This window comes from Vanessa cardui, chromosome 5 (assembly GCF_905220365.1).
Source record: "Vanessa cardui chromosome 5, ilVanCard2.1, whole genome shotgun sequence".
In the NCBI taxonomy this organism is placed as follows: domain Eukaryota; kingdom Metazoa; phylum Arthropoda; class Insecta; order Lepidoptera; family Nymphalidae; genus Vanessa; species Vanessa cardui.
Window position 1 is genome coordinate 13,013,872 of NC_061127.1, and position 27,938 is coordinate 13,041,809.

The 27,938-nt window shown below is 32.9% G+C and overlaps 1 protein-coding gene across 3 annotated transcripts; it reads left to right on the forward strand.

Annotated features, from left to right (window-relative positions):
* The first annotated feature begins 13 nt into the window (after positions 1–13).
* LOC124529720 (WASH complex subunit 1-like) lies at positions 14–27,923 on the forward strand. 3 transcript variants are annotated; one of them, XM_047103602.1, is made up of 6 exons: positions 14–148; positions 4,564–4,975; positions 5,069–5,362; positions 5,878–6,224; positions 19,910–20,048; positions 24,769–27,923. In XM_047103602.1, exons 2-6 carry the CDS (start codon positions 4,601–4,603, stop codon positions 24,955–24,957), a joined length of 1,344 nt encoding a protein of 447 aa, XP_046959558.1. In that variant the 5' UTR covers positions 14–148; positions 4,564–4,600; the 3' UTR covers positions 24,958–27,923. The 3 variants fall into 3 exon arrangements, 2 of the variants coding, with proteins under 2 accessions (XP_046959558.1, XP_046959559.1); XM_047103603.1 differs by lacking the exon at positions 14–148 and adding an exon at positions 4,158–4,443; XR_006966437.1 differs by lacking the exons at positions 14–148; positions 5,069–5,362; positions 5,878–6,224; positions 19,910–20,048; positions 24,769–27,923 and adding an exon at positions 155–4,443 and having other exon boundaries at positions 4,564–4,845.
* Positions 27,924–27,938: the final 15 nt, after the last annotated feature.

The following is a 27,938-nucleotide window of genomic DNA, read 5'->3' on the forward strand; positions in this document are numbered from 1 at the left end:
TACAATAACATTTTAATTAGGTCTTAAGTTAGGTATTATTTCTCCTATATACTGGCAACATTTTCTTATTTATTGATTAATGTCTATCGACACTGGAGTGAAGTTGGCGTTACTCAGAAATACTTCAAAGTTTTTCTTTCTATTTTATGTAAGTAGCAAGGCGTATTAAATTTACATGCATTCTCGAGGTTTCAAGTCTCGATGTGCTAAGTTTAGAAATATAAAATCACTTGAAGCAACATGATCAGTTTAAATGATAAATAAAAGTGATGTTGTTTGTTCGAACTTAGTCAACCTTGTGTCAACGTTTCGGGTGGACAGTACGCCATTGACTTCTCGTGATAAAAATATAAAACAAGATATGTGTTTATCTTTTTTCGTTACTTGCTTAGAGCAACGGCTAATGTTATAAATCGGAATGTGACAGACAAAAGGTGCTCAGGACAATTGTTTCCGTTATGGCAGATTTAGATTCACGTAAAAGAACGAAGTGTAGTAGTGGTTCCAGGAACGGACCGCAGTTTCGATCATGGATTTGGTGTATACTAATAAAGTGTTTTATAAGTTTACCGTGCATATTCTCAAAATGTCTTGGTGTAGATATAACAGTTGCAGTGTACCCTCAAGGTGACATAACAGTTCCGTATGGTAATCCACTAGAAATTTTTTGCATTGCAGAGAATTATTCGTCTAATGATATTGAATTTTCACTTGCTGGCAAACACCTCGAATCTGAGATTGTAAATAGTACAACAAGGAGATTGTACATCAAAAAGCCCGAAAAGCAAGTAAATTCTTACTACTGTAGGAACAACAAGACCGGAAAAATATGTGTTGCTCGAGTGCTCGTTGAAAGTCCTCCAGCTGATGTGATGGACTTTAACTGTTTGTCCAAAAATCTTGATATATTAAATTGTTCGTGGACTAGTCCTGAGTCATATAGTAATGTTAATTATTCCGTAACTTTTTCTGTTAATGGAAATTTTGTAAAGTCACCGCGAATTGCAGAAAAAGTTGACAATACATTTACCAGATACTGTCTGTGGAATACAAGTAGTCAGCCAAGATATAGGCAACAAGAAGAAGAACAGTTCTTTCACCTGATAGCTTGTAATGTATTTGGATGTAACAAACAAAATTTCACCATAGATCACTACTCAATTGTCAAGCCAGACCCTCCTATTGACTTAAGAGTTGTAAAGAATGGTACCCACAGTGTTGTCTTAAAATGGAGTGTTCCTAACAATATTGTTGATTTATTGAGATGTGGAGTGGATCATATCATAGAGTATCAAATTGCTAAAATTGATAATACTACACAGTTTCACAGAGTGGATGCATCATATCTCCCACCAAAAAATAAAACATATAGATTTCAATTAACAAATTTACCATATGCACATATGCAATATGAAGTAAGAGTGTATATAAAGTCTAAAAAAGCAGTTAAAAGAGAATTCTGGTCTGAGTTTGAATATACAGTTTTCTGCACTGCTAGTGAGAGGCCAAAGAGGCCACCTGATATGATTGCAGGTGCATTTCATCAAGCTACTTATGAAAACAAAAGAGTGGTGTATGTGTATTGGAAACAGCTTGAGGAATATGAGGAAGCTGGTGCAAACTTTACATATAAAGTACTGGTGTCACAAGGAAACAAGACAGAAACTGTATTTCCTGAAAAAAATAAGAGTTTGAGCTATGTCATCCTCAATGCAAGTCTTGATGCCCTAGATGTGACGGTATGGTCATTTAATATGAATGGTTCCTCGACTAACAGTAGTCATCTGTATATTCCTCCAGAGAAAGATACACGTTACTTAAAGCTAACATCTTTTACCAAATTAGCTTATGAAAATGGCACCTATGAGCTGTCATGGGTGGGTATAAAGGATATTGATAATTATACTCTTTTCTGGTGTCAACACAACACAACAAAAATATGTGCTGGACGAATGGATTTTGCAGTACTTGATCCAAAAAAAAATAATCATGTTATTGATTTGCCCAGAGAATACAGGTATCAGTTTGCAATATCAGCAAATAATGGCACAAAAACTAGTGGCATGGTCTGGGCTAAATGTGACATATCGAAAGACGGAGTTGTTATGTATGGCTTTCCTGTTCATTTAAACTATGATGTGCCTGGCAAGTCCTATGTAACTTTGAGATGGGTAATGGACTGTGCTCTCCAAGATGGAATTATAACAGGTTATAACATAAGCTATTGCCCAATTGTTCAAACAAGTAGTTATTGTGATAAATCAGTAGAAAACAGACACATTTTTATACCTAATCCGAAACAAATGGATGTTACTATAAAAAACTTGCTGCCCTTTAGAACATATCAATTTACTTTTGCCCTTAAGACTATTTATGGTCAAAAAAATATTGAAAATGCTACTGCAGTACTAACAACATCAGAAGATACACCAACAAGTCCTATAAATGTGCAAATACTTGATGTAAAGAATACTTCACTGACTATTTCATGGGACCCACCCATCCAACGGAATGGTAATATTGGTAAATATGTCATTTACAACTATGATAAAGAATTCTATGTTGATAAAGTTTCTGAAACTGATACCTCTAGAAGAGAAGTAACATTAACAGGTTTGCAAGGATACACAAATTATTCTTTAACTGTTCAAGCATGTAATGTTCCTATAGGCTTATGTTCCAAAATTAAATATAATGATGCTATATTTGTAAGAACAAGAATTGGCGCTCCTAGTAGACTAAAAGCTCCTACTGTTAAAAATAATCCCGAGAAGCTTACATGGGAAAAACCAGATATCCCTGGTGGAACAGTAGACCAATATCAGATAAGAAGGGTAATAGACGACTTGGAACCGGAAATAATAAATACAACCGGTTTAGAGGTTTTACTGACACACTGTGAAGGAGTGGTTTCAACAGAAACATATGAAGTGAGAGCAGTTAATTTTGACTATGACTTGTATCATGGAGTGCTAAGCGATGGAAACGTAACTCTGCCTGAAAGAGCTAAAAATGAATCAGTTGATGAATATCCAGGTCCATGGAGTGAGCCTAGTACTGTGGCCTGTCGAAGCAGAGATGGCTTAACTATGATTTTAATATTTATGGCAATATTTGCTCTAATAGGTATAATTTACGGATCCATTAAACTATACAAGAAATATAGAAAAATGGAAGACATTAAGCCAGTCTTGCCGAATGGCTTGGGAATTCCTGAAAAAGATATTTCAAAATATACTTTTGGGGGCTGGAATCCTACAAACAAAGAAGAAAAGCCCTCATCTGATGAAATGCTATTATTGCCAAATAGCAAAACTACAGTTTCATCACCGGATTTGAAGCAAAAGGATGAAAATTGTGGTGCAAGTGATCAGACTGATAGTACAGCTTTATCTGACTCTTCACGAGGACCGGTCGATCGACAAGTTTCGACTTCAGACGATGGTTCTAATTCCTCGTTTCATATTGAACCAGAACCTATTAAAGCTAATGAGGATGATAATAACGAAGTACACGAAGGAGATTCGTCGACGAATGATACAGAAAGTTCGCGAGAAAATTCTCCTTACTTAAGTGACAAATCTTTTAAGAAGAACTCTGCAACTGGTTATGTCCAACCCGTAGTGAATCCTGCGAGTGGTTACGTACAGTCAGCACCTGCGCCAGTTAAAGGTCCTCTGACAAAGAGTACGCCTACACCTGCCAGTACTAGTTATGTTATGGCTGGTCTTCCTCCACCTATATTTACTACTAGTGCACCATCTCAAGTATCAAATCCACCCGCTCCATCTTCGGGGTACGTTCTCCCTGAAGAAGTACAAGCGAGATCTATGGTGAACTTCTCTAAATTAGGGTCTGCACCACCAAAGTTATTTGAACCTGAAAGCTTGCCTACTATGCCTACCTTGCCACCTCCAGCAAAGCATTGTGCTGACAATAGTTATATTCAGCTACAGTCATTAGATTCCTTGCCTAGTCTTAAGACAACTGTACGGAACCCTGTGCCATTGAAGCCATCCGCCTCGAGTGGCTACGTTAGTCCAGAAGATGTTGTCATCAATAAACATCTTAATAATATGCTGTCAGCTGGTCAACTTGCCGAGGAGCCCGCCATATTAGATCCAACGATGTCTCCTGACGCTTATTGCCGTTTCTCTTGGAGCACTGACCCCGCTAATGATAATCTACACACGTTACTCGCCGAATCACCCACGCGAACGACCAAGAATTGATTCTATCATTGCGTATAATAGTTGACACAGAACTGATAAACGAAAATAGATAAACAGTGACTGAATTGTAAATAAAGATTATAGTTTTACCGTGTATAATAATATTTTACTGGACAATTTATATTCCATCCCAAGATGTTGGGTGTGTTATCTAGTGATAATTTCTGTGCCTTATTAATTTATTTTAGGTAATTTCAATGGAATTAAGTAGGTAAGATTAAGTTTTTACACTCAAATTATATTTATATAAAATTAAGACTGGATTTTTTGAACGAGGATGTGCAGGATCTTAGTTATTATATTAATCTTAGGTATGACTTGTTTGTTACAGAATCTGATTATTCAAAACTCAAAACAAGACAGTTATAATGGAGGGAATTTATAAAATCAATTTAATACCAAATGATTTAAGTATGGAAGAGACTGTCTTACAGATTGCTGACACCTTAGACAATCTGAATGGAATAGTTGATGACGTATTCTCGCGCGTAACGACGAGAATCAACCTGAATATAGACAAGACTCGTAAACTTCAAGAAAGAATAAATGTGTCTCGAACAAAAGTGGAGAAACTTGCTGGTATGCAGAAAGCAATTAAAGTGTTCTCTAGCGCTAAGTATCCAGCGTCAATATCACAAGAACACTACCAGTCTGTTTTCGACACAAATTACTATAATTTTGAACGTAAAAAAGTAACTCTAAGTGGAAAATCTCAGAGGCAGTCCAATGAAAAAGCAATTCAGGTAAATATACATAATTTTAAGCCGTTTTTATTTCTTCATATTCAAAATGATTACACAAAAGAAAACAACTTTAACATTTTATGTCTTTTTTAGGAAAAACTTCACTTCTTCCACGTGAAAGTTGTCGAACCTAAATCGGTGAAACCAAAATCAGATTTCGATCTCAAAGCTGTTATTGATAATGTATCGACCGTAGGCGATCTTCTAATTTACAATACCGACGAGAGTCCGTATTTGGTTACGCCGAACAGGACGCCCGTTTACGTGCCGAGGGTGAATACAGATGTTCAGAAGAGTTTATTAGAAGATGCGCCGCCATCGATCATGAACAAAAACGTTTTGAAGAGAGAAATCGACGAATACATGTACGCGCCGGGAATGGGAATGGTTAGTGAAATATTGATTAGAATGTATTTAATTACAGGCTTTTAAGGCTTGACTTGTTAATATGTGCGGGACTAATCTTGCGACTGAATTTTGAGTCATATTTATCCAACCTTGGTTGGTTGAGCTTAAATTTCTCACAAACTTTAGTGCTTCAGAGAATACAAAGTTATATGAAACTTTGATAGCAATATCAAAATACGGAGGCGAAAGAAAAACTTTAACTCATTTTGTTATTTAATTATTATAATATATATTTTATCACCGATCTTTTAAGTTATTAGTATGTTTTTAAATATGTTATTGTTTTATAACTTATCAGTTACAATTTTCTTTATAACGTAAGTTATCTAAAGAAAAAAAGGTGTATGTGACCAAGATCATAATTAATTTTCGAATATAAAGATGGTTTTAAAGTTTTATGTGAGTAATGGTATGCAAATTATAAACTAGTGTTTCGGTAGTAAATATATATAAAGTCAATATTACGGCTATAAAATACCATAAACTTACAACAGGTACCGGAACTAGACATGCCGCTCGATCTTCCTCACCTACCTGGAATCGCTGGGGATGTCCAATTCTCCAACGCTGACGACGGTTCGATCGCACCCTCGGCTGTTACGTCACCGGTGGTACCGGTCAATACGATCCCAGAAACGGAATTACCCGAGCTACCGGATCTACAAGAACTGCCTGATGTCAAGTTGGACGTGGAGACTCCGGATATCCCGGATGCTCCGCCGGTACCACCGACCCCTATTGTCCCGGTCTTGCCGGCGATGCCTTCTCCCCCACCACCACCACCACCGCCACCGCCACCGCCACCGCCTATGGAGATCGAAACACCAAAATCGAGTAAAAGGTAAGTTATTTTTCTAATAATAATTTTACAACAGGTACAACTTTAAAATCTACCGTAGACAATGTACCTAACGATTTTTCAAAAGTATACTTTCGAAATAAAAAAATATAAATTTTTAAGAAACATTATAAAATATATAAGTTATAAGAAATGAGGAAATGGGTCACTTTTAAGGTTATAGTTTAGATAATAAATAACATTCAATTACTATGTACATATATATAAAACATATCAGTAATTCATACGTGTTTGTCATTACTATACATACGGTTTTGATTCCGAAATTATACCCATTTTTCTGGTTAAACATAGACATACATGAGTACCAAACACGCATTTGATTTGTAAGATCGATGTTCGTGGTAACAAATGTGTGGTAAAAATAAAACCATAACAAACATAAAAGCTCATTATTTGGTAACTAAATGTTAAAACAGAAAATATATATTTATTATTAAAAAAAACTCCGAAGTAGTTTAATGACATTAATTACTTAATAACTTCTCGTTAATTGCTTAACTTATCTTGCTATTAAGTTTTAACTTTTAATGTATTTTAAATATACTTTTTAATGAGTTTCCGGGCTGCTTCGCTGTAAGAGTTAATAAATAAAGTAATAGTAAATAATATAGTCAAATAATTCTTTAGTTAGACTTTGTACGATTTTTTTCTTAAACACTAATTCGTCGTTGTAAGCTTTAAAATAAATATCGTCAAAGTTCGAGGCCTATGTCGAATTGCTTTTATCCCATACCTGACTTTTTCAATAAGCATTCCGGTCACCATGTGCGCACGTAAAAAATGGTTTACTAACATAGCCCTCATTAATTTAGCTACGGAACAGATTAACGACTATATTCGTTTATTTTTTTCGATAAACCCTCTTCGTTTGTGTGGCAACCATTATGGTTGGATTTACAAATTTTATCCTTTTCAAAATTTGTGTGATTCGTAAGACGATAAACTGTTTAGAAACAGTTTATCATACAAAATACATAACTACATACAAACTTTCTTTTCCCATGAATGGATGTAATCAATGAAGCGGAGGCCTATAAGATAGATTTATAAACTCAAACGCTTATTGCTAGAAGAAATCAACAAATAAAATCACATAGCCTATTAGTTTTCGTCAAATTCGGTTCAATAGTTTGTCTATAAAAGAGCAATATACAGACAGGCAGACAGTTACTTAGGCATAGAATAAATGATCTTGAGATGTAAGAATCGTTTGCAAACCTGCCTAATGTGTCGGAGGAAATTCTGTAACGTCTATATGATTCAGCAAAACGACGTAACCTTGATCCGAACTTGTTTTTATATGCCATATTATTATGTGAAATTGGTTGATCGTTTTGTCACGATAAAGTGTACGTAACTTGGAATTGGTTTTCCCCGTTATATATCTTGGAACAAATAATAATTCGTTTTTATTTTGGTTTCCTCTCAAAACGAATAAACATTGTTTATTGTAAATATTTATGATATTGTATATGCAAGTTATATTTTAATGTAATAGAAGCGGTTGTAAACATTGTTTAAAATTTAAAAACAAGTGAATTCCATTTGTTGTTATCTTACGTCTTTGATCGTAACGAATAATATGAAATATAATTGCTACAGCAGTGACGTCAGTGCTGCATGAAACGGTATGAGGAAATTAGTAAGATTTATCAGATTATACGGAGCCTGGGCGCATCCGAGCTAGCTCTCTAATCATGACCGGTTTGAAACATCGCTTCACGGGAAAGATAATCTAATTCTATATATTTTTATATTGCTTCAGGTGAATAATGATTATGATTTTTAAATTTACTCGAAAGACCAGGGCGACTATGCTAGCTTTTTAAATTAAGAATTTTCAGCTAAAGTTTTTTTTTTTAATATTCCAAATAGTACTTAATCGGTATTTTATATTTCTATTTAGAATTCCAGCCTCATTATCCTTAAAAGTTGTCGTTTCACTATAATGTATTAGGTTGGGAAAGATTTAAAAAGCTATATTTATACTTTTATTTATGGCGTGGACTTAAGCGGCGTTTTTAAGTACGTTATTGGCATTCGTGAAACGTACATTTTTCAAGTAAACCGGCTGCAATAGATGTTGCATTACATGAATTGTAAGTAGCATCGTTAGCCACAAAAGGAAGGTGTAATAGAAAGGGTTTCGTAGAAAAATGTAAATTGTATGTTACACTCGAGTCGGATTAGAGTTATGGGTCACTTGACCCTAGCTTAGACCGTCGATGGAATATTAAACGGATACATCTCGGATAGTCGAACATGAGCCAGCTTTAATACGACGCACGTCCGAAATGTTTACGCGTTTATTAAGAATCTTCGCTTCCCTGTAAGATGTTGATAGTTCTTGTAAAGATATTCCGAGCGCGTCGCTTATTTTATTATAACCTTATATAATAATTATAGCATATTTCTTCTTATTATAGGTAAAGAACACAATTTATATTAGTTTTATTTAATTAATATAAGTACTTACGTTATTATTCATTTTAGTCGCCGCGTTTCAGTTAAGATAACATTCAGCCTCAAATAGAAATAAAAAATACGTAAGATGTTAGTATACTTAATGTGTAATAGAAGTATGAAATATGATGATTTAATAAAAAGAATGAATAAAATAATTGAAAAGGTGAATATTATGTTACGCTTTGATATACAAAGGGGCAGAGAGATACAGACTCATCTGTTAAAATAATTCGTATCCAGAGCCGTAAAATGAAAATACACCCATTTTTATTACCCCTGAACAAGCGATAGATATTGCGTATTATTAAAGCTTGTTTTCAGAATCTTCTGTTTCAAGTTCTTTATTAAAAAAAATGCGTATAAATTGTGCATATGAATTGCGTTTATCATGTGTGAACATAAAGTACACTGAAAATGAATTAGAGCTTACTATCAAGTAATTTCTTGTTTTCCTGTCATTTAAAGGGCAGCAACTATATCTTAAATAGTAAGCTCTATATCAAATTCATTTAAGTTTACTAAGAAATGTGTGTAAGATGTATTTATCTTCTTCAAAATATTTAAAAGTTTAATTCGTAGTTTAAATAATCTATAGTACGAACATGTCAGTTCTGCTAATGGAAGTATAATAAAATCATTAAAGCGAGTCTTCTCGTGGTTTGCAGTGTAACGCACTTGGCTGGTGCCAGAATTAATACTCGTATACCATTTGCTGATCTTTATAAATTCGAATACCCGGATGAAAATTTCACCGTATGCATAAATAATGACATTTCAAGAACGGCGCCATATAACATATTAAAGTTTCATGAAAATACGCGGGAAAAGACCGGATTGGAATTTTAAATGTACTCCGCTGTTTTCAACGAGTTTGTCTTGCAGATCTTGAGAGTAGATAGCTTTTCCAAGAATTTCTGTCTCGCAATCCTAGTGTTATCCCTCGTTAATCTATGTTTATGTTTACTACACACTTTCTATAAATGTAGTAGTTTTAATAGAGAAACAAAATAACATGAAAATAGGAGTTTTATGACGAATCAGCCCCCATTGTTGGTAGTTCTTGGTTGGTTTACAAAATAAATCGATTTCACCGTATTCGCAAAGTGGAAGTGGATTTGAAAACAAATCGCGTGCGTATGTTCCTAGGAACTTTGATTTGTACAAATAACACTTGTGTTTGACTTTAGTGACGTATGAGAGGAAAGATAAGGTTTCACTTCTTATTTGTTAAAACGTTCTGTTTTGAAATGTAAAGGTCGTTCATCGTTTACGTGGCTTACTTTGTTGTATTGTATTGGTATAATAAAATAAATATAAATCATTGAAGATTAAAACCTTCGTTCTGTCACCTCAGTCACACCGAGCTTAATCAGCAGAGCAATATAATCTGGGCATAATAAACGTGTTGGCCAGAGTTGGCGCTATATGACTAATTTAATTTGGATATTGTTAAAAAAATAGTGTGTTTCTCCTTCAATATAAACGCGTCATTTTCACCAGTATTCTACCGAAGCAAAATAATGATGGGGAGCTAGTATTTTATAAGTCGTCGTTTGTTTCGGCGCGTTGCGTCGTCAAGAAAATCTTATTTATCAATACCGGATCAGTTACTACTGTGACTCGTTATTATTATCAAAAGATGTTCCACGAATTTTATTTTAATGATAATAATAGATGTATGAAAAACATGTATAAACATATCATTATATATAATTTTATCTTTAAAAATTAACAACTAGGTATCGATTCACTGGAACTAGGAATCGTGGAGATAGTGTTATCGCAGTGTAATTACTGAATAAAATAAGGAAATTTAATTGTTCTACAATACAATTTTCCTTTCAATTTCTATTTCATTTCTAATATTATTTTTTTGCATTAAATTAGTAATTATCATTAAGAATTTCTCGGGCTTACAGTAATTGACTTGGACGGTTACCTTGTACTTACAGTATTTTAAAAATATATATTGTAAGCAATTAATTTCAAATGGAATAATAACTTTCGATATTGAATAATACTGAAAATCATATTATTCGTTTTAAAATCATTTCAAAAGTAATCGAAAAATTAAACATATATAATTATGAAAATAGTTAACTTTGTAATAGGGCTTTTTGAAGGCCCGTCTGGTAGGTGCCATCTACTTATATAATTTACCACCAACCAGCAATACTTTGAATTCTTGTTTTGGAGTTTGAAGGGTACCTACGTTTTTGATAAAAAAAGTGTTTAATTTTATGAATCAATTACTAATTATACTGACAAATTGAAACTAGTCATATTTTGTCTAGTACATCGCAAGAAGTTTAATATTTATTAGATTAAGAAGACTAATATTATTATTGAACCAATTATAAATCTCTAGGAAAAGCTTTATTTTTATTTTGGTAAATTTTAAAGATAATGTGAAATGCAAGTAGCGCAAATATCTAACTTGTCTTACGTTTATATTTCCTTCTACCCTCACGCCTTAATATATTATATCCGACGAAAACTACTAAAATAAATATTCCACATAGGAGTCTGATGTTGATTACTATGTTTTACGCAATTTATAATGACATAAATATATGAATAGGCGTAGTATATTATGTTGATATTATTTAAACAGGAAATGGTTTAATTATTTATTTAAAGTAATGTATAAGTTACGTCATTCAATAAGGCCAGTTTCGGGCTCGTATGTTATTGAATAAAAAATGGACCACCTGCGTTTTAATTTTTATCCAGTAATTAATAAAGTTGGTATGTTGGTCCTGGCATGTCGTCGCGATATGTCCTTAAATATGACATTGGCGGCTACGGTTGGCGAGTATGATGCAGCGCCTGCTCCGTACGGCAAGACTGGGCGACCCTCATTTGGCATTGGCCTCTGCTCGATCAATCACATGCAACCCGCCGCTGCCGACACGGCATCATTAGCGGTCTTACACGCTCGCTTCACCGATTAACTTTTTATGTCGTTTGGATTCCCGGATATTTACTCGAGACCAACGATGTTTTTATTCACAAAATATATATTTAGTGACATATCGTTAATGTTGTATATTTTAAATATGTGAATGGCGTTACATTGTTGAGTTTTGTTCTATTCGTTTAAGTATGATCTTTATCAATAGTATCGAAACAATTTTTAAATCAACAAAAAATCGTTTGCAGTTGAAAGACTCGTTTCCTGTTTTTGTTAGCAAAAACTTGGCCCTCCTGACTTCATACATTATCTCAAGTACGAGGACTAATTTATTAGAATTATCTTTATAAGGAAAACTCAGTGATGTTTATACTGAGTTATTTTGACCAAATGTAATAACAAATAACAGGAAGATGTTTCACGTACACGAAACTGAACTTCGTAAATGGCGCCCTCAGTTTTGAAATATGGCCCAATACCTTTTACTACCGAATTGTTTGAAACGACCTTGATATTGAATTAGCATCATTACAATGTGTGGAATGCAAATGATCCATCTCATAAGGTTGTCTGATTTTAAATGAATTATGGTCTTGCAACACCTGATACATTGCGAACTTTCCGTTTGCGTATTAAAAAAAAAAACACTAGAATTCGATTTATTTGACAATTTAATTTTTTAATTCGGCTATTGTGGGATTTTCGCTGTTCTTAGAATTCATTGTAATGCTCTTGTGGTGACTGTTAGGTTCGGTTTTTGATTGGTGCATTATGTTTCGTAGAATATCGTTTGATTATAGAAGAGATTAAAATTATTCATTTGAATGGTAATTTAATGTTTTATTTTTACATATATAAACGTACATAGCGTTCAAAAACATTATTGTAAACACTGCTGGTTTTAATAAAAATGTATATAATTTGAATACATTCGCTATAGTAATTAATTTCGCACCAAAAATGTGTAGAAATTATTATCTATAATTTGTGTCCCTAATATTTCCTCGAATTAAAGTCGTTAAATATTAAAACTAGTATACGTTTTACCAGAAATTACAATTTAGAATGTTAATCGTTTCTAAAAAACAAGTCAATTATTATTTCTTGACAAACCAGATAGAATATTTCTTTGTTTATGGTATCAATATTACGGTCACATTCTGGGAATGAAAACCGGTACATCAATATGATAATTATGATATTTGTTTTTGCGTTTAGCTGGCTCTATTCGTTTTGAAATTAATAAACAAAATATCCTAAAAGACTATAACTTCACAATTGTTAATAACTAATTTGTGATGCGTAAAGTTGTTAATTAAGGAAAAAAAATAGTATTTTCTTTTCTGGTCTAATTTAGATTAAACAACGTTCATTAATAGTATTTGAAGTATACGCTTTATTAATACGTGAATAAAGTCGTTATCATTACTTCTATAAATATGACGTCACCGCACTAATTCAAAGAACAGCTTACAAAGCAATTGCGCGCGCGCAACAATAATACGTGTGCGTGGGTGATTGATAACGTGCCTCGTTTAGTTTATAACGTATTTTTTCGGTATTTTAAAATTAGAAGCCTCCTAATACATCTACATAATTTTTGTTGGAAGTAAATGTAAATTGATTTTAGTTTTTCCGGTACATTGACTTTGTTTAACTAAACGCCATTGAAATAAAATATAACGATTTATAAATAAAATATTGATTGATTTGGAAATACGAGAAAGAAACTTATGAGTCACACAAACAATCTCGACGATAATAGAATATTTTTATTGAATAACAGGCGGCTCAGTTTTTGTGAATGACTTTCGCAGTTGGCGTATTTCAATAGGCAATTGTTAAATTATTTCTTCCAATTGGAGGCACGTTGACCCCTTTATATAAATTGAATTTAACTGTTGCTAACAAGTGACATGAATGAGGTTTGATCGGTCACTTAGTTAATACGAAGCTCTGTAACTTCTGTTGAAAATCCTATTTTCAATTTTACAATGAAAGGTTTAACAGACTCGCTTTCTGTTTCCGTGTGTACTGTTTTCGTAAGTTTACATGGTAAACGCTTATAATCCTTTTAAGAATGTTGTAGTTCGTAAGAAGTCCTACAGAAAAGTCTGTAATGGGTTTATTTTCTAAGGTACATTCATACTACATTTTATCATAATTAAGTAAAAACTTATTAGTTATTTATGAGGCCATTTTCTCGAACTCTTGTTATTATCTTATATAAGTTACCTTTGGCATTTATTATTAATACGTTACGTAATAAACATCAATTTGCAAATTATGTGCAACGAATAAATCGTTAGGTGTTAAATGGGTAGTCTGCTGAATGGCTGAACTATAAATTTTGACCATAAAATTATACAAAATCCAAATATTCTATATTCAAATATGCTCATAAAAGCACTTTTAAATCATCGTGTTGTCTAAAATAAAGCTTACACTGTTTCGAAAATTTAATTTTACCGAGAACCGACAAGAAAATCATGAATTAGGTACTCTTTCCTACGATTTTAATTACAGAAATGTCGTATGAAGCCGGAGCAGGTTGCTAACCTGTTTTAAATCTATATTAAAAAACGAGGAGACGTATTGGTGTTCCTTAACTAAAATACTACTAAACCATAATAAATACATATAAGCGTTTCGTCCGGTAAATGAGAGTCCCGGAGGCCCGATATCTCTCCCCCCAAAACATGGTTGTACAGAATTTAGTGACATTACCCCAGGATGGTACCCCCATTAGCGACTGCGGTGTAGGCAAAGCACCTGCAACCCCCCTGGTGTTGCAGATGTCCATGGGCGGTGGTAGTCACTAGCCTCCTGCTTGTTTGCCACCTATGTCATAAAAAATATATATATCAGAAGATGCAAATATGTCCTAACATGGTTATAGTTTATAATCCCTGGCAGATAATTGCTGTCGGTTTGGTTTTAAATATAAATACATTTGATCTTCAATTTAATTAATGATAAATATTTAAATCAAGTATCATTCTGCATTCATCGATTTTTGTAAACGTATGAAAGCGGAAAAAATCAGTGAACTGACGATGAATGTGCTATATTTTATCTCATACTATCTGTTTGTTTTGGTTTCGAAGAAAAATTGCAATTTATCCCGAGACATTTTTAAGTAAAAAAAAAAATAACGTTAAAATAACGATAATATTTATAAATATAAAAAGTCTGTGACAAATAAATTATGTTACCAATTATTTTTGTCCATTGTTATTCTGATAGTAGTTACTGTGACTTATCGATATGGTGATTAAAACTTCTGTTATAATTTTAAGACAACACTCCGGAGTATAACAATTAGCGTTTTAACAGCGTATTTTAATACTAACCGCCATAAATTTTCTCTACTCTAGCATAAATTAGAACTACTATTATATGCTACAAACTTTGGAAGTATATATTATCTAATCAGTGTCTGAAACCTTTGAACCAACTAAGCGTTACATTATGTAGTTAAAAATTGAATAAGCTATTATACTTACGCAAAGTAAGTACTGTAACTTGAATATAATGTGGGTACTTAAAGTTGTTTAAAATAATCTTGAGAGGTTCTGAAGTATTAAACTAATTACAGAGTCAATCAATGAATGACAGCAGGAAATTAACTGCCTCCAGTCATTATAGTTAGACGAGCACGCGATGTTTTTACTTGTATTTGCACAGGTTTCATAATTTACGTGTGAAATTTAACTATAGTTCGGTTTATGTCACTTCTCAGTATATTAAGTGGTTTGATGTGCTATTACTTTGCTTATATACGTGAATTATTCTAGATGTATAAAAAAGTAAGAGTCGGTATTATACTATATTTCGTACAGACCGCACATGACCTTGCACAAATAGCTACCTACTATTTGTGTAAGGTCATGTGGAATTAGTCGGCGTCAAAATTACTAAATTATCAGAAAAGTTTTTATTTTTAAATCATAGTCTAAGAACTGCATTGTAGCTAGTTTCTAATAATAATGTTAATAGTGTATGTAGAGAGGATGAATACATAAACGGATTTTAAATATATTTCTAACAAAATCCAGTATTCATATAATTAGCTAATTACCTGATTGATACTTAATATTTTTTCATTTAAGATTGTAATATGTTCATGAAAAGACTTATAGAAACGAATCGAGGATAAATATAGTCTCTGACGTTATAATTGCAATTAACCAATGTTGTCTATGTGGTTATAAATGTGTTCACGGAACGACACAATAACTATTCATTCGTAGTCTTGGAGGATGTGTTGATATTGTGAAAAACAATTTACGTGCATTAAACACTTATTTCATTATAAATTAATTAATTGTGTTTACAACAGTTAATCGCTTGTTGTTTTCTTATAATGTTGTTAATTATTGTTTCAAAGTTACATCTAAGAGTTCGTAATTTGTTTTTGTTGTGACTAGTCTACTAATGGATTTACTGTTATTTAAAATCAGCTAAAACTAATTACTTTGTCTTAAATATGATCTGCCACATTAAAACCTTCTTCGTATCTAATTGTGATAACACTGGCGTCACGTCATGCCAAATAGGTCATCGTGATGAAAATAACATTGAATCGGTTCAAGTTTTTTTTAGATATAAAACGATGTAATTAAAATTTTCTCAGAATTAAGATTGTTTAATAAAAGTCAATAAAAACTACGATAAGGAGGTACTAATACGTAGGTGTATTTAGTTCGTAGTTTACGAGGCCAACGGCCCTTGTCAATAAAATTTAGTAGTCGAGGAAGGAAACGTTCGCGAGTATTTCTCACGAAGTGCTATTTCTGTTGGGCGTCTATGTTCCACGCCGCTGTCGTGATCCGCGTTCCCAGAACCATCTGTAGAGAGTTGTGCACTCGGAAAGTTTTCTATTTTCGTCTTCACTGTCAATGTCTAGTCGATCCATAATATGTCCTTTAAAGGTTAACTCTTGTACCGCTTCCTCGTTTGACTTGTTGATTATTGAGACCGATCACACCAGTGTCACACTTTTTTTAGGTCACTAGAAATATTTTGTTGTAATGTTATTGCGTAAACGACTGTATGATAATTAACCTATAAAGTTTAGTTTTAGATAATATTTACCAACATATTATATATGTAACTATTTTATATCTCCATACGTAATTTATGTCATTAAAAATCGATCGTCACTAACTAAAAGTACAATAAATACTACTATAACTTATAAAACTCCAAAAAAACAAGAGAGGGGAGAGTCACACAAAGATAAGGCTGATACTTACCATTGCAATACCAACTTAACTATAAGTTGTAAGTAACTAAGAAATTTCGATAAACTTATTAGAGCAAGTTCCTGTTTGTGTGCCTTTAATGTTTAGAAGATTCTCTGTAACAGCATACCTTCGCAGTAACAACTTTATTCGCAAGACGTAATTTAATTACCAAGCTATGCATATTTATCAAAGTGCAGAGCGACCTGGACCGGAGCCAATGAATACCTTTGAAACGACGAAAATTATATATCTGTAATACTTATATTGTTCTTTTAACTTTTTCTTCAATTTTATTTAGGTTCTTTGAAATACGTTTACGCTTAAATATATAAATTTCTTTATTGTTTTTAAATAAAACGCATAAAAATAAAATAAAACATTTTTGTGCCAATATTTTTTTTTTCAAATATTCCATATAGAAAGAATACTGTGTTATAATATTGTTTGTATTTTTCAATAGATTTCTTCGGTCACCTTTAATTTATTTGCGTATGAAATGCATTTAACGCCAATTCACAAGTCTTAGCACAATTAGTTAACAGTATTGAAAATTGTCATTAGTTAACATCAATCGTCGTTTCTCAGAAAACACGAATGTGATTTATTTTGTTATGTTTCCATCTACGAAATTCATGAATTATTATCTGCAAGTCCGTAATAACGCATTTCTTTTGTATCGTTAAGTTTTAACTTTCGTTTTAAATTTATGTATATTATTGTTTCACAAATAAAATTGGAAAAGCATATATGGGTGGTTTGTTTATAAAGATTGGTGCTGTTCACGACTCTAATAGAAATAACTGTCTAGTCGAAATATCTATTAGCTAATAATAATCACCAAATCAAGAATGTCGCAGGACGTCCGCAACGAGATAGGTCAGGTCTATCATATCGAGCTGCGGACGTCCTTTTGTCGTGTATCGAATCCTTCACGTCCTGTTCAAATTCTAGTAATTTAATTGTACGGCACTTAATACATTTTATAATAGTTTACTATTTTTTTTATTTGTTTCAATTATATTCTTTAATAAATTATATTATTAATTAAGAAATTTCAATATGTATGATATCCCACTGCACTAGAGATATGAGAGACAGCTCTCAAGTCTCAAGTGCGTGCGTTAAAAAAGACACATATCTATTCTCATATTCCAGTGAGAGGGCAATCCGAGTTTAACTCGAGTTTCGAGCTTTGCGTGCTTTTCAGACTGTGAGTGTGGGTAAAAACTGCTACTGTCAAACACAATTCCACAGAAAACTTTGACAATATAATCCAATTACTTTTTATACATGCCTGATAGGGCTTGAACTCAGCACCTCGGGGTCCATTGGCTTCTAAACTAGTCACTAGATCAGCGAAGCAATTGCATTTAATTTATTGTAATTTATAACGTCCTTATAAACCACCGTCGTTCTTCCCGCAAATTGCAATTTATTGATGTTTTGAATCGTATACAAATCCTTTAATCGAATAAATCGGTCGGTGTTACATAAATCCAGACGTCTAAACGTCGGCCGTACAAGTTCTCGGGAGCATTAAGTCAGTAGGACCGTGATAGTACGTAACGGTTAATCGATTTATGCGCCATCACATCGTGACTAACAGTATAAAACGAGACAGAATGAAAAACATCGCAGCCTGCTAGTTAACTAGCTTTAATCGATACCTTATGAAGGTCAAATCTATACATAGCTGCTAGTTTTTAAAAACTTTAAATTCAAGTCCCTTTCAATTTTAATAATGATGTTTGAAATGTGTAATGAAAGACACGTTCTTCTATTATTAAGAAATGATTATTTAAAATAATTTTATTTAGTTTCAATATGTAGCTTCGTTTTAAAACTACATTGTATGCATTTTTTTGGCACGTAAAGTTTATTTGTTGAAATGGAGTTCAAGGATTTCGCTTCATTTAAAGAGGCCCGACTTAAAAGGCTAAGCCATATCTTTTATCGGCCCAAATATTGGGACGTAATTATTATATGTACCCTTAATAGAATTTTATAGGTATCAAATTAAATTTGATTATAAATTGTTTAAATATGTAATTATTGCATTATACTATTTTCGTGTTTTATATATGTATATGGGTTTTTACACTGTGCATGAATCCATGACCATGGGACCATGACCATATATGGACTGGTAAATTATTAGATATTTGAAATAACGCAACCCGATGCCTTTGTACCCCAGACTTAAAAGGTGCCCGTCCCGCACGGCGTAAGACGATCCTTGGACCTTACTTATGCTAGCAAAAAACAAAATTACCCGCATGAATCACAAACGGTATTGGCCAATTGTTTGAATACTAGTTCACGAGGTGTCACAAGCGACCTTCATTTTGTTTACTAAATTAATTATATCGATTTCTGAGTATCACACTCGTCCCGCATATATTTAAACCTGATATTGCAATATTGCGCTGCCTTATTGTCTTTGATTTTTGTTCATTATTCTTTGTGACGTTTATAATGAAATACAAACGCTTCTCTACCGTTTTATAAGAGAATGTAATTTCAAATTCACATAATAATGTATATGGTTCTCTTTATTGCAATTTCTTGCAGTGCTAACGTGAAATGTCATCAAGGATGTATATATTCTCAAAATTCTTTATAAATTTTTATATGCAAGAATGTCATTCCCAAGAAGTAATTCTGTTTGCATTTAAAATGCGTTGCCTCGAAGCGCAGTCAGCCTCCATTTCATTAGCAATTCGTCTTCTCGTATCGTTCTGGAGAAATGTGCTTTCTTTTTTTAAAGCAAATACATATGTTCCATATAAAAACACTATATTTGTTTCTAGTCTCGTATCAGTTAACAAAAGTTCATTTGAAATAAATTTACAACATAACATACATCAATACTATGTACACACGATACATATCGTGTTCTTGCTTTGCAGAGACTGTATGACCTTTATTAAAGAGAAAGGTTTAGATTGAAAGTCATACAATAACAAAATTTTGGCAATATATTAAGCTGTTAGTTTTGAACTTTATGGTATTCTGATATTCTGAATTTCCATCAGGGTCGAACGCTCGCAGAGCTCTGCACCGCCCGCGCCCGCTGCCGGCGACGCGCACTCCAGCCTCATGGCGGCGATACGGCAAGCCGGCGGCGTGGGTCGCGCCAAGCTTAAATCGGCTGTTGAATCTACTTCGACAAAGGTAATTATGAATTAAATTTTATTATTTATTTTTCAGCTAAACATAAGTGTGCTTAAATTTCAAAAGTAAAAAAACTTTAAAAGAAAAAAGATTGTATATTACTATTTAAATGTAAAGTCTAATATAATAAAAACAATGCTCAAATCTCGTTCACAAATCTGCTGACGATGCTCATCTATTCATTGCCGCAATCTATTCTATTACATCACAACGTGATACTTTATCTAAATGATAAACGTCTCTCCCTAGGCTAATAAAAAACGATAAAAATAGTATTTTATCGTTATTATGAGACTATAGAATTTAATATATAACATAATCTTCGTATGTTCCGAATAGATAGAAGTTGTCTAACATCTTTTTTATAAGAAAAATCGTCAATGTTTCATTGGAACAGCAATTAAAATTTTAATCATTCTCGTTTTGGATAAGATAATTTATAACGTAATTCTTTTTGATATATATTTTATTTTTTATCTCAAGTACATTAAGGATTCGGCGAAATATCTGTAAACTCTATTCAACTGTAAATAACATCGGCGGTACGCGTTTAATATTATTTATTAGTCAAATATGCAAATGAATACGTGTTAAACTTTTTTGTTCCATTGACATTTATAAGCAATGTTGTTACATTTAATAAAACCCGCATACTTTTAATTCGTTAAAATTATCGATATTAATCTATTTTGTATTATACTCGATTCCCGGTATTGCCGTCAAATAATATTCCACTATTGACGAAATGTTTCTTGTTGTTTGATCACCGTTTTTTCACAAGTTCTATTCCTGGTATAAAACAACGAATTCATCAGTCTACATGTAATTACGATCACAACGGTCGGTTCAAGGAAACCGCGATAATTGTATGCTGTTCGGCTTCTCAGAAACTCTAGTATAATGGATATGATAGCACATTGATAATAGTATCACTTCCCATTGTTACGATACACGTGTTAAGCGTAAAAAGAGTTTGCCATTCAATTAAAATAAAACAACCGCTGTCTCAACTATTCGATAGGTGAAAGATCGGCGTTTGCTGGAAACTCTCTGACGCGTTCGTGTTACATTATGGGGAACTCGAAAACGACGTACTCGATCCATCTCGACTGCATTAAAAAACTTAAGCTATAATAATTTGATTAGTCTAATTTAATAATTAAATAGAAATTTAATTGCGTAATTAACCATAGAACGCATAAGCGTAATTGAAAAATTATCAAGATAGATAAAAGTCACCCTCGACAACTCACCGCCGGCTGACTCATCAAAAGCGTTTTGCATATTATTTATCTGGAAGGTTTATGTCGTAGGTATTCGATCTTACGTGTGGAATATTTTTTAATTGTGAATTCCGGATAATTTATTATTACAATGACATCGACGGCTCGAGAAAACAATTCACACTTGACCGGTTTTTAATAAGATGCTGCCATCGTAAGCGCACGGCGGATGCGTTGACGTTTCGGCGAAGTGGATTTTGTTTTTATCCGCAAGATGTATGCAGCGGAGCGGACTCGGAAAATTATATATATTATGTAAAATAGTTTTGTACAATGCACATTATTATATAGTATTCAATGACAATAAGTTATTATCCAAAGAAAAAACAAATCCTTGTGTCATATTTAGAACTTGTTGCATACTAATTATATTACGTACTGGTAAAAGGTAGACTTTGTCCTCTATTTAGAGTTTAGAATAAAAAGTAAGAATCTGTTTATATCCAACTATTAGGCTAAAGCTGGTCCTTTGGATAGGCTTGGAGCACATTCTACTACGTTGAACCAATAAGTGTTGGATGCACATTTGCCAGATTTTCATTCGAATCATGCATGTTTCTATACGATGGTCTCTTTCGCAGTATGGACTATAAACAAAATAAGTTATAAATACAGTGATGCTTGCCTGGATTTGAACCCATACCCACCTCGGCATAAATTTAATAAATAATATAGATGTAATATAAATTTCTAAGTAAATATTTTGTTGGACATAAACAGCCGAGCACATATTAAAATATGAAAAGGTGCACATCGATCGGCTTACCGGTAAACGAATTGACGACTTCTACTGATCAGCACATTTCTCGCAAGCCGCCTTTTGTCGCGCGTTTCCCGGGAATATGTGACTTTCATTCGGACACACGGAAACACGTTTCATTGTTTTTATAGATCATTCGCTGAAGACGTCCACACAAGAACTCGGGTTTAGATAGCAATTTTTTTTATATTTGCCTGTGTCTTGTTTTATGAAAATAGTTGTAAATTTGTCCTGTGCTATCAAAAGTGGCTGTTTTTGAAACAAATATATACTTATATGAGAGGTATTGAATTTTTCTGCTGCATTAACTTTATTGTTGGATGCACAAACTGATCGGGTCGTCAAAAGTTTTATGAAAAATATTACAATACTTTGTTTGTATTACTGAAAATTTAAATTTTTAGAACTAGTAGTCACGGCTAAGCTTGCCTTACAGGGGCTGGTTGTTATGTGTTCGGTATAAATGTAACCTATGTCCTTCCTTGAGTTTTAAGCTTGCTTCATACTAATTTCCTCTAATTTTGTTCAGTGTCTGGCAATGAAAGCGTCACAGACGAACAAACTGAGTAAATTACAAAAATACCTCTTTGACGTCGAGAGTATAGTTAGCTAATTAAATTTATGCCAAATATTCTAATAACAATTATTATAAAAGAGGTAAAACGGTATAGAATTTATTGAATTGTGATATTGTGTAAATTTATCGCAAAATCACTTGACAACATTATTTGATGGAAGGACTTTTGGCCAGCAAAACATACTTATATGATTGTGTTCCGGTTTAAAGGCTCATGAGTGAGACATCATTAATATTTCTTATTACAAATCTATCTTAGGTCGCTTACCACCAGGGAGCCCTTGCCAGTCCCCTATCAATAAAAAAACACCAACATTATAGCTAAAAAATGTTGGTGTGTTTTTGTCGCTTTTATAAAATACGAAGAATGTTTTTTTCTTAAATCGTTTTGTGTAATGCGCAGATAAGCATTACTCACGATTGGAATGCAAACAAAACTAAACTCAATACAACAAAGAAGGCTAAGGCGTCTACTGAAATATTTTCTAAAACTGATCGATTATTTGGAATTCTTTTGAATGCACGCTCCACATTGAACTCGTGCCCGGCGTCTCGGAGCCAGGTTGAGGGCTCATTGTTCCATTGAATGCGTCTGAACCGACTCTGAATACTTGGTGCGCTGCACAATGTCCTATTAACAAAAATGTAAATAAAAAAATAGTTACTTTTATACCGAATCGAATTAACTATTTCATTTATACGTCACGTGCGTCGAAGAACTTTTACGTTTTTAAAACGGAGATTGGCTGAATAAAATCAGGCAGCTTTAAACAAATATTTTTTCCTTTTGTATAATATAGATTGATATTACGTATATAGATCACAATTACATAATCGAAATAAACTTTATTTATGTATCTTACGAGATAGTAGGTATTCTAGCTGTGTCATAAGTATTAGTATTTAGTTTTTGTATCAATAAATCAATAGCTGTATTAAAATTCAAATAGTATATATTCTTAGTTCAGTGTGTTATATTTGTAGAAGTCATGTTATTGTAATGATGACTGCTCATTCATTTGCAATAATCGCGCCTACGACTAATGACGCAACGTTTGTCGTAATGGCGCGTAACAATTCGTGTAGCCCAGCAGTTGTTTCGAGGGCTCAGACGCGTCTCCGGCATGATCATGACCATCTGAAGAATTTAAATTTTGCACTACGTAGAATGCCTTTTGCTCTCTTATTTTTTCCGGCTTGCTTACTTCTCGGTAAGCGCTCGTTGAAATACCATTGAGTTGGCCTTAAAAAGGAAGAGCTGGTTCAGTCCCAAATGTTTATTACTTGAATTATTCAATTGAGCTTTATCCTGCTGCCCGTGTGAAAGGGACAGTGATATTGGGACCCGAGTGAGTTCGAACGCATTCGAACAACAAAACCTTATAAGGAAGCTCTCTCGTCGTGACCTCTACGGGTCGTATCAATCGGAAAATTTTAGTCGACCGTCATGAGTTATCGTGATAATTGTTTGAGATTCTCCTATAGAAATATTAAAAAAATTGTTGAATTTGTCATGTTAAGTTAGAATATAACGTTATTAATTACGTAGATACGATGTTTATCCAATCTGTTATATTGCATGTCATTTACAATCTATATTGATTACGACCTCTCAGAATTTTTTTATTTTTATATTTACAATAATTATAGTGAATTCTTATCACTTGTTGTTCATGCCTGCCATTGACCTTATATCGTACGATACATTCAAGAGAAATCACACATTGATTCACAACACATTAAAATAGTATTCTTATTGTGCGTCCGTCAATTCAATAAAATATTTTAATTAAGTCTCTATAGTTCAGCGTATCAGTTAACCTCGAACTCTTTTTATCAACGCTCCACGAGAGATAAACGAAGCGTTTTTAAACATCGAATGCAATGCTTATACATAATGGTACTTACACATCTTCAGTTTATTTTAAATGCATGATAAAGATTTTTGTACTATTTACAATTAGCCATTTGCGTTATTATCTATATCATTTTAAGAACAGAAAATCCGTTAATCATTTATTTGCTATTATAGTAACACTGGAAAGGAACCGAAATAACTTTTTTTTTTCAATTACTTTGATCAAAGTGTATCTTTGGCAGGCCTCCAACCAGTCAGTCGGCGGAGATCTAATGGCGGATCTTCACGCCAAGCTTTCGATGCGTCGCCGAGGGATATCTGGTGCTGAAAGATCCGGCGGATCAATTCTCCATACCTTGGCCAGCATCATACCCGAGCCTGGTGAACAGTCTTCACCACAAAGATCATCAAGCGACGAAGATTGGGAGTAAAAGGTTTTAAAAATACTGATAGTATACCTAAAGCGAACTAATTATATACGGCCTATGATAACTTCACATAACTAGTTTAAATATCAATGTAATTATCATTTTAATAGATAACAGTCGTCTCAAACCATCGATACTTCGAATACTAGTTATTTGTGTTTCGTATGTTCTAATCGCTGCGACTTCTTAGAAGCTCGAACGTCGGATCGATAACGCTAATCCCTTTTTAAAATGCTTCTCGCTAGTGATTAAAAGGTCATTTGGAATTGGAAATTTAGTTTTTTAGAATATCGATAACACCGTCAGCGGTGGCGTCGGTGGGCACCTCAGTGACTCCTACTTACGAAGATCGGAAAGGGTCCGGTTCCGGGAGGTTATTACGATAATCACATTTCTCACTAGCGGCTGTCTCGCTTTCGTTTCGTGGAAGGTGCGCTCACATAAACAGTCCCCGCAAACTATCAACTGGTTCGGGTGATTAGCATTTCCAGAATTGAGAAGAAAAAATATATATACGTTTAATCTTACTCGTCGCGGAACTCGATTATACGTATTATGTGCGCCTAAACATTTTATTAAACTCGTTCTAATTTCTCGGTTTCACGAAATTGACTTTTTGTTACATTATTCCCGGACGACGTTTTATGAAATGTATCCAATTATTTATTCTTATAATTTACTCGCATGTTATTTTAATGAAAAAGGCAAATATTTTTACTATTTACACGGTTAATTATGGGATTATGACTTATATTTAGTAGATCGATAAGTATATTTTACATACATCTACACTATCATATTACGTACAAGTATACAATATATATTATATTATTTTACAAAGGTCAAATGTTACATATTTGAGTGTTGGGTAAAAATCAAGTGATACGAATGCCTGTTGAAGAGGTGCTAATATTAGTGGAGTGTTGAGAATATTAGGATAATAATATTTGATTTCGCTTCTAAAAATTCTACGAATTAAATAAAATTGTGATTTATTACGTAGAGGAAAAGAATAATTTTGTTATATGGTAATCTTAGAATTTTATTATAATTGGCATATTTTTATTTCTAAATATTATAATATTAGATTTTGGCATTATTTGCACGTATTGCTGTGTTTTATTGACATGCACAGATAATAATAAACTCATAGCACGTTGCGTTTTTGGAACGGTTTTTATGTCACGATGTCTAACGGATAACATGTGATGTGACCGGTGTAAAAGTTTTATAAATAAGTGTGCTTTAGTCTCGGAAGGGTACCATATGTTTTTCAAATCTTTAAATACAATAAATTGTTAAAAATATACTAAGCGAATGGGTTTATCCATATCAGAACATGTTTTTATTATTTAGCCAAAATAATTGATATAGTACGCGTTATAAAAGTAAAAATGAAATCTATGTGTATAAGTTGTTCTATTTGATACAATTTTAAGTAACGTTAGAACTTGTTGTTATACTTTTTGGACATTCTTTGGAGCTTGCTTCTCGAACAGATGCGGCTGTTAAAACTGAGATGGTATGGTGATACAGCGCCGCTTTGCCTATCGTTCTACCACATTCGTATGCGAGGTGGGCGCGGGTACTGTTAGTGCCTTGAACTAGCTGTCGGAGATTAAATTTGACTAATTGTGGATTAAATAAACTTCATATAAAAATATCTTAACCCTTACAATAGATACAAAATTCTTGATTTTCTAGAAATTCTTCAGTATACAGAGTAAAATATATGTGAAGCTGTGAAATAAATCAGATAGCTTTCTTAGTTATTTTAAGCAAGTAAGGTTTGTATATTTCTATACATGTATGTTGCAATACTGATTCGAGATTGCCTCATATTTAGAGAATATTCGGTTTCTAATTGAAGTTTGAATTGATTTGAATCGATAGGTAATGAGAATTTATTGCATGGACGTGTCTATTCGAAGTGAGGCCGATTAATCATAGACAAACTTATTTACTATGGAGTTCCCCATTCTGCTTCTTTTAATTGTTTCATATTTTTTTTATTAAATATTTTTATTATAATATTTTTTCCTCTTAATATTATGTTTACTGTATTAATTATTTTATACAGAAATTTAAAATGTGAAGAATTTTTTATAACTATTGTTGATCCATATATTACATACTGCAATGGATGGCAACCCTAACGCGATCGTCCATGATTAATGATAGCCTTTATCATTACAGATAATTATTACACGAACTAATCTTTAATTACAATCACAATCGAGTGACTTGTAATGTAATCCCGTGTCAGTAACATGGGTGATGCCATTTTAATATAACTTAACGCCCGTAGCATATAAGTAAAATCTGATTAGATATAAGAAAGCTTTAAACTGCTATTGGCAAACTAAACGGCAACTGTGTTGATATTATAAATGTAATATTGATCAAATTAAATTTAATCATGTACATACTAGTAATGTTATTGATTTTGAATTGTATAAACTTTATTATAAATCTTAATGTGTATCTAGTAATACTTGCCTTATTTTAGAATTATGTTAAGCTTTGGACTGATTGATTTAAATGATCTACATATTATAGTTTTTTACACTTTGCATTTTTTATTGAAGTCATCGCGATGCTTTTGTAATATTTACTATTATTTAAGTAACAACAGTTTAGTCAACGCTCGAGATGGATTAGTTGATACTGAAATGTTCTAAGTAAACTGTTAGATCGTTAAATTATTTATGTAAAGCGATTATTTAAATAGACTCGTGCTAATTATAATAAACGACTAATGAAATAGGATGTAGTAACTAATCTCATAAATGTACTAGTGCGCTGAACTAATCCGTCTGGTAGTTATTAAATGTTTGTAAATAGTTTCAATTTGATGCCCATTTTACATGTCTGTTCAAAAACTTGTGTAAACCGTCTGAATACAAACGATTGTTGTATGATTGTTAAGATGTTTGGTGGTATGTCATTAAATGAGATTTTAAAATTAATTCGATTGTTTTATT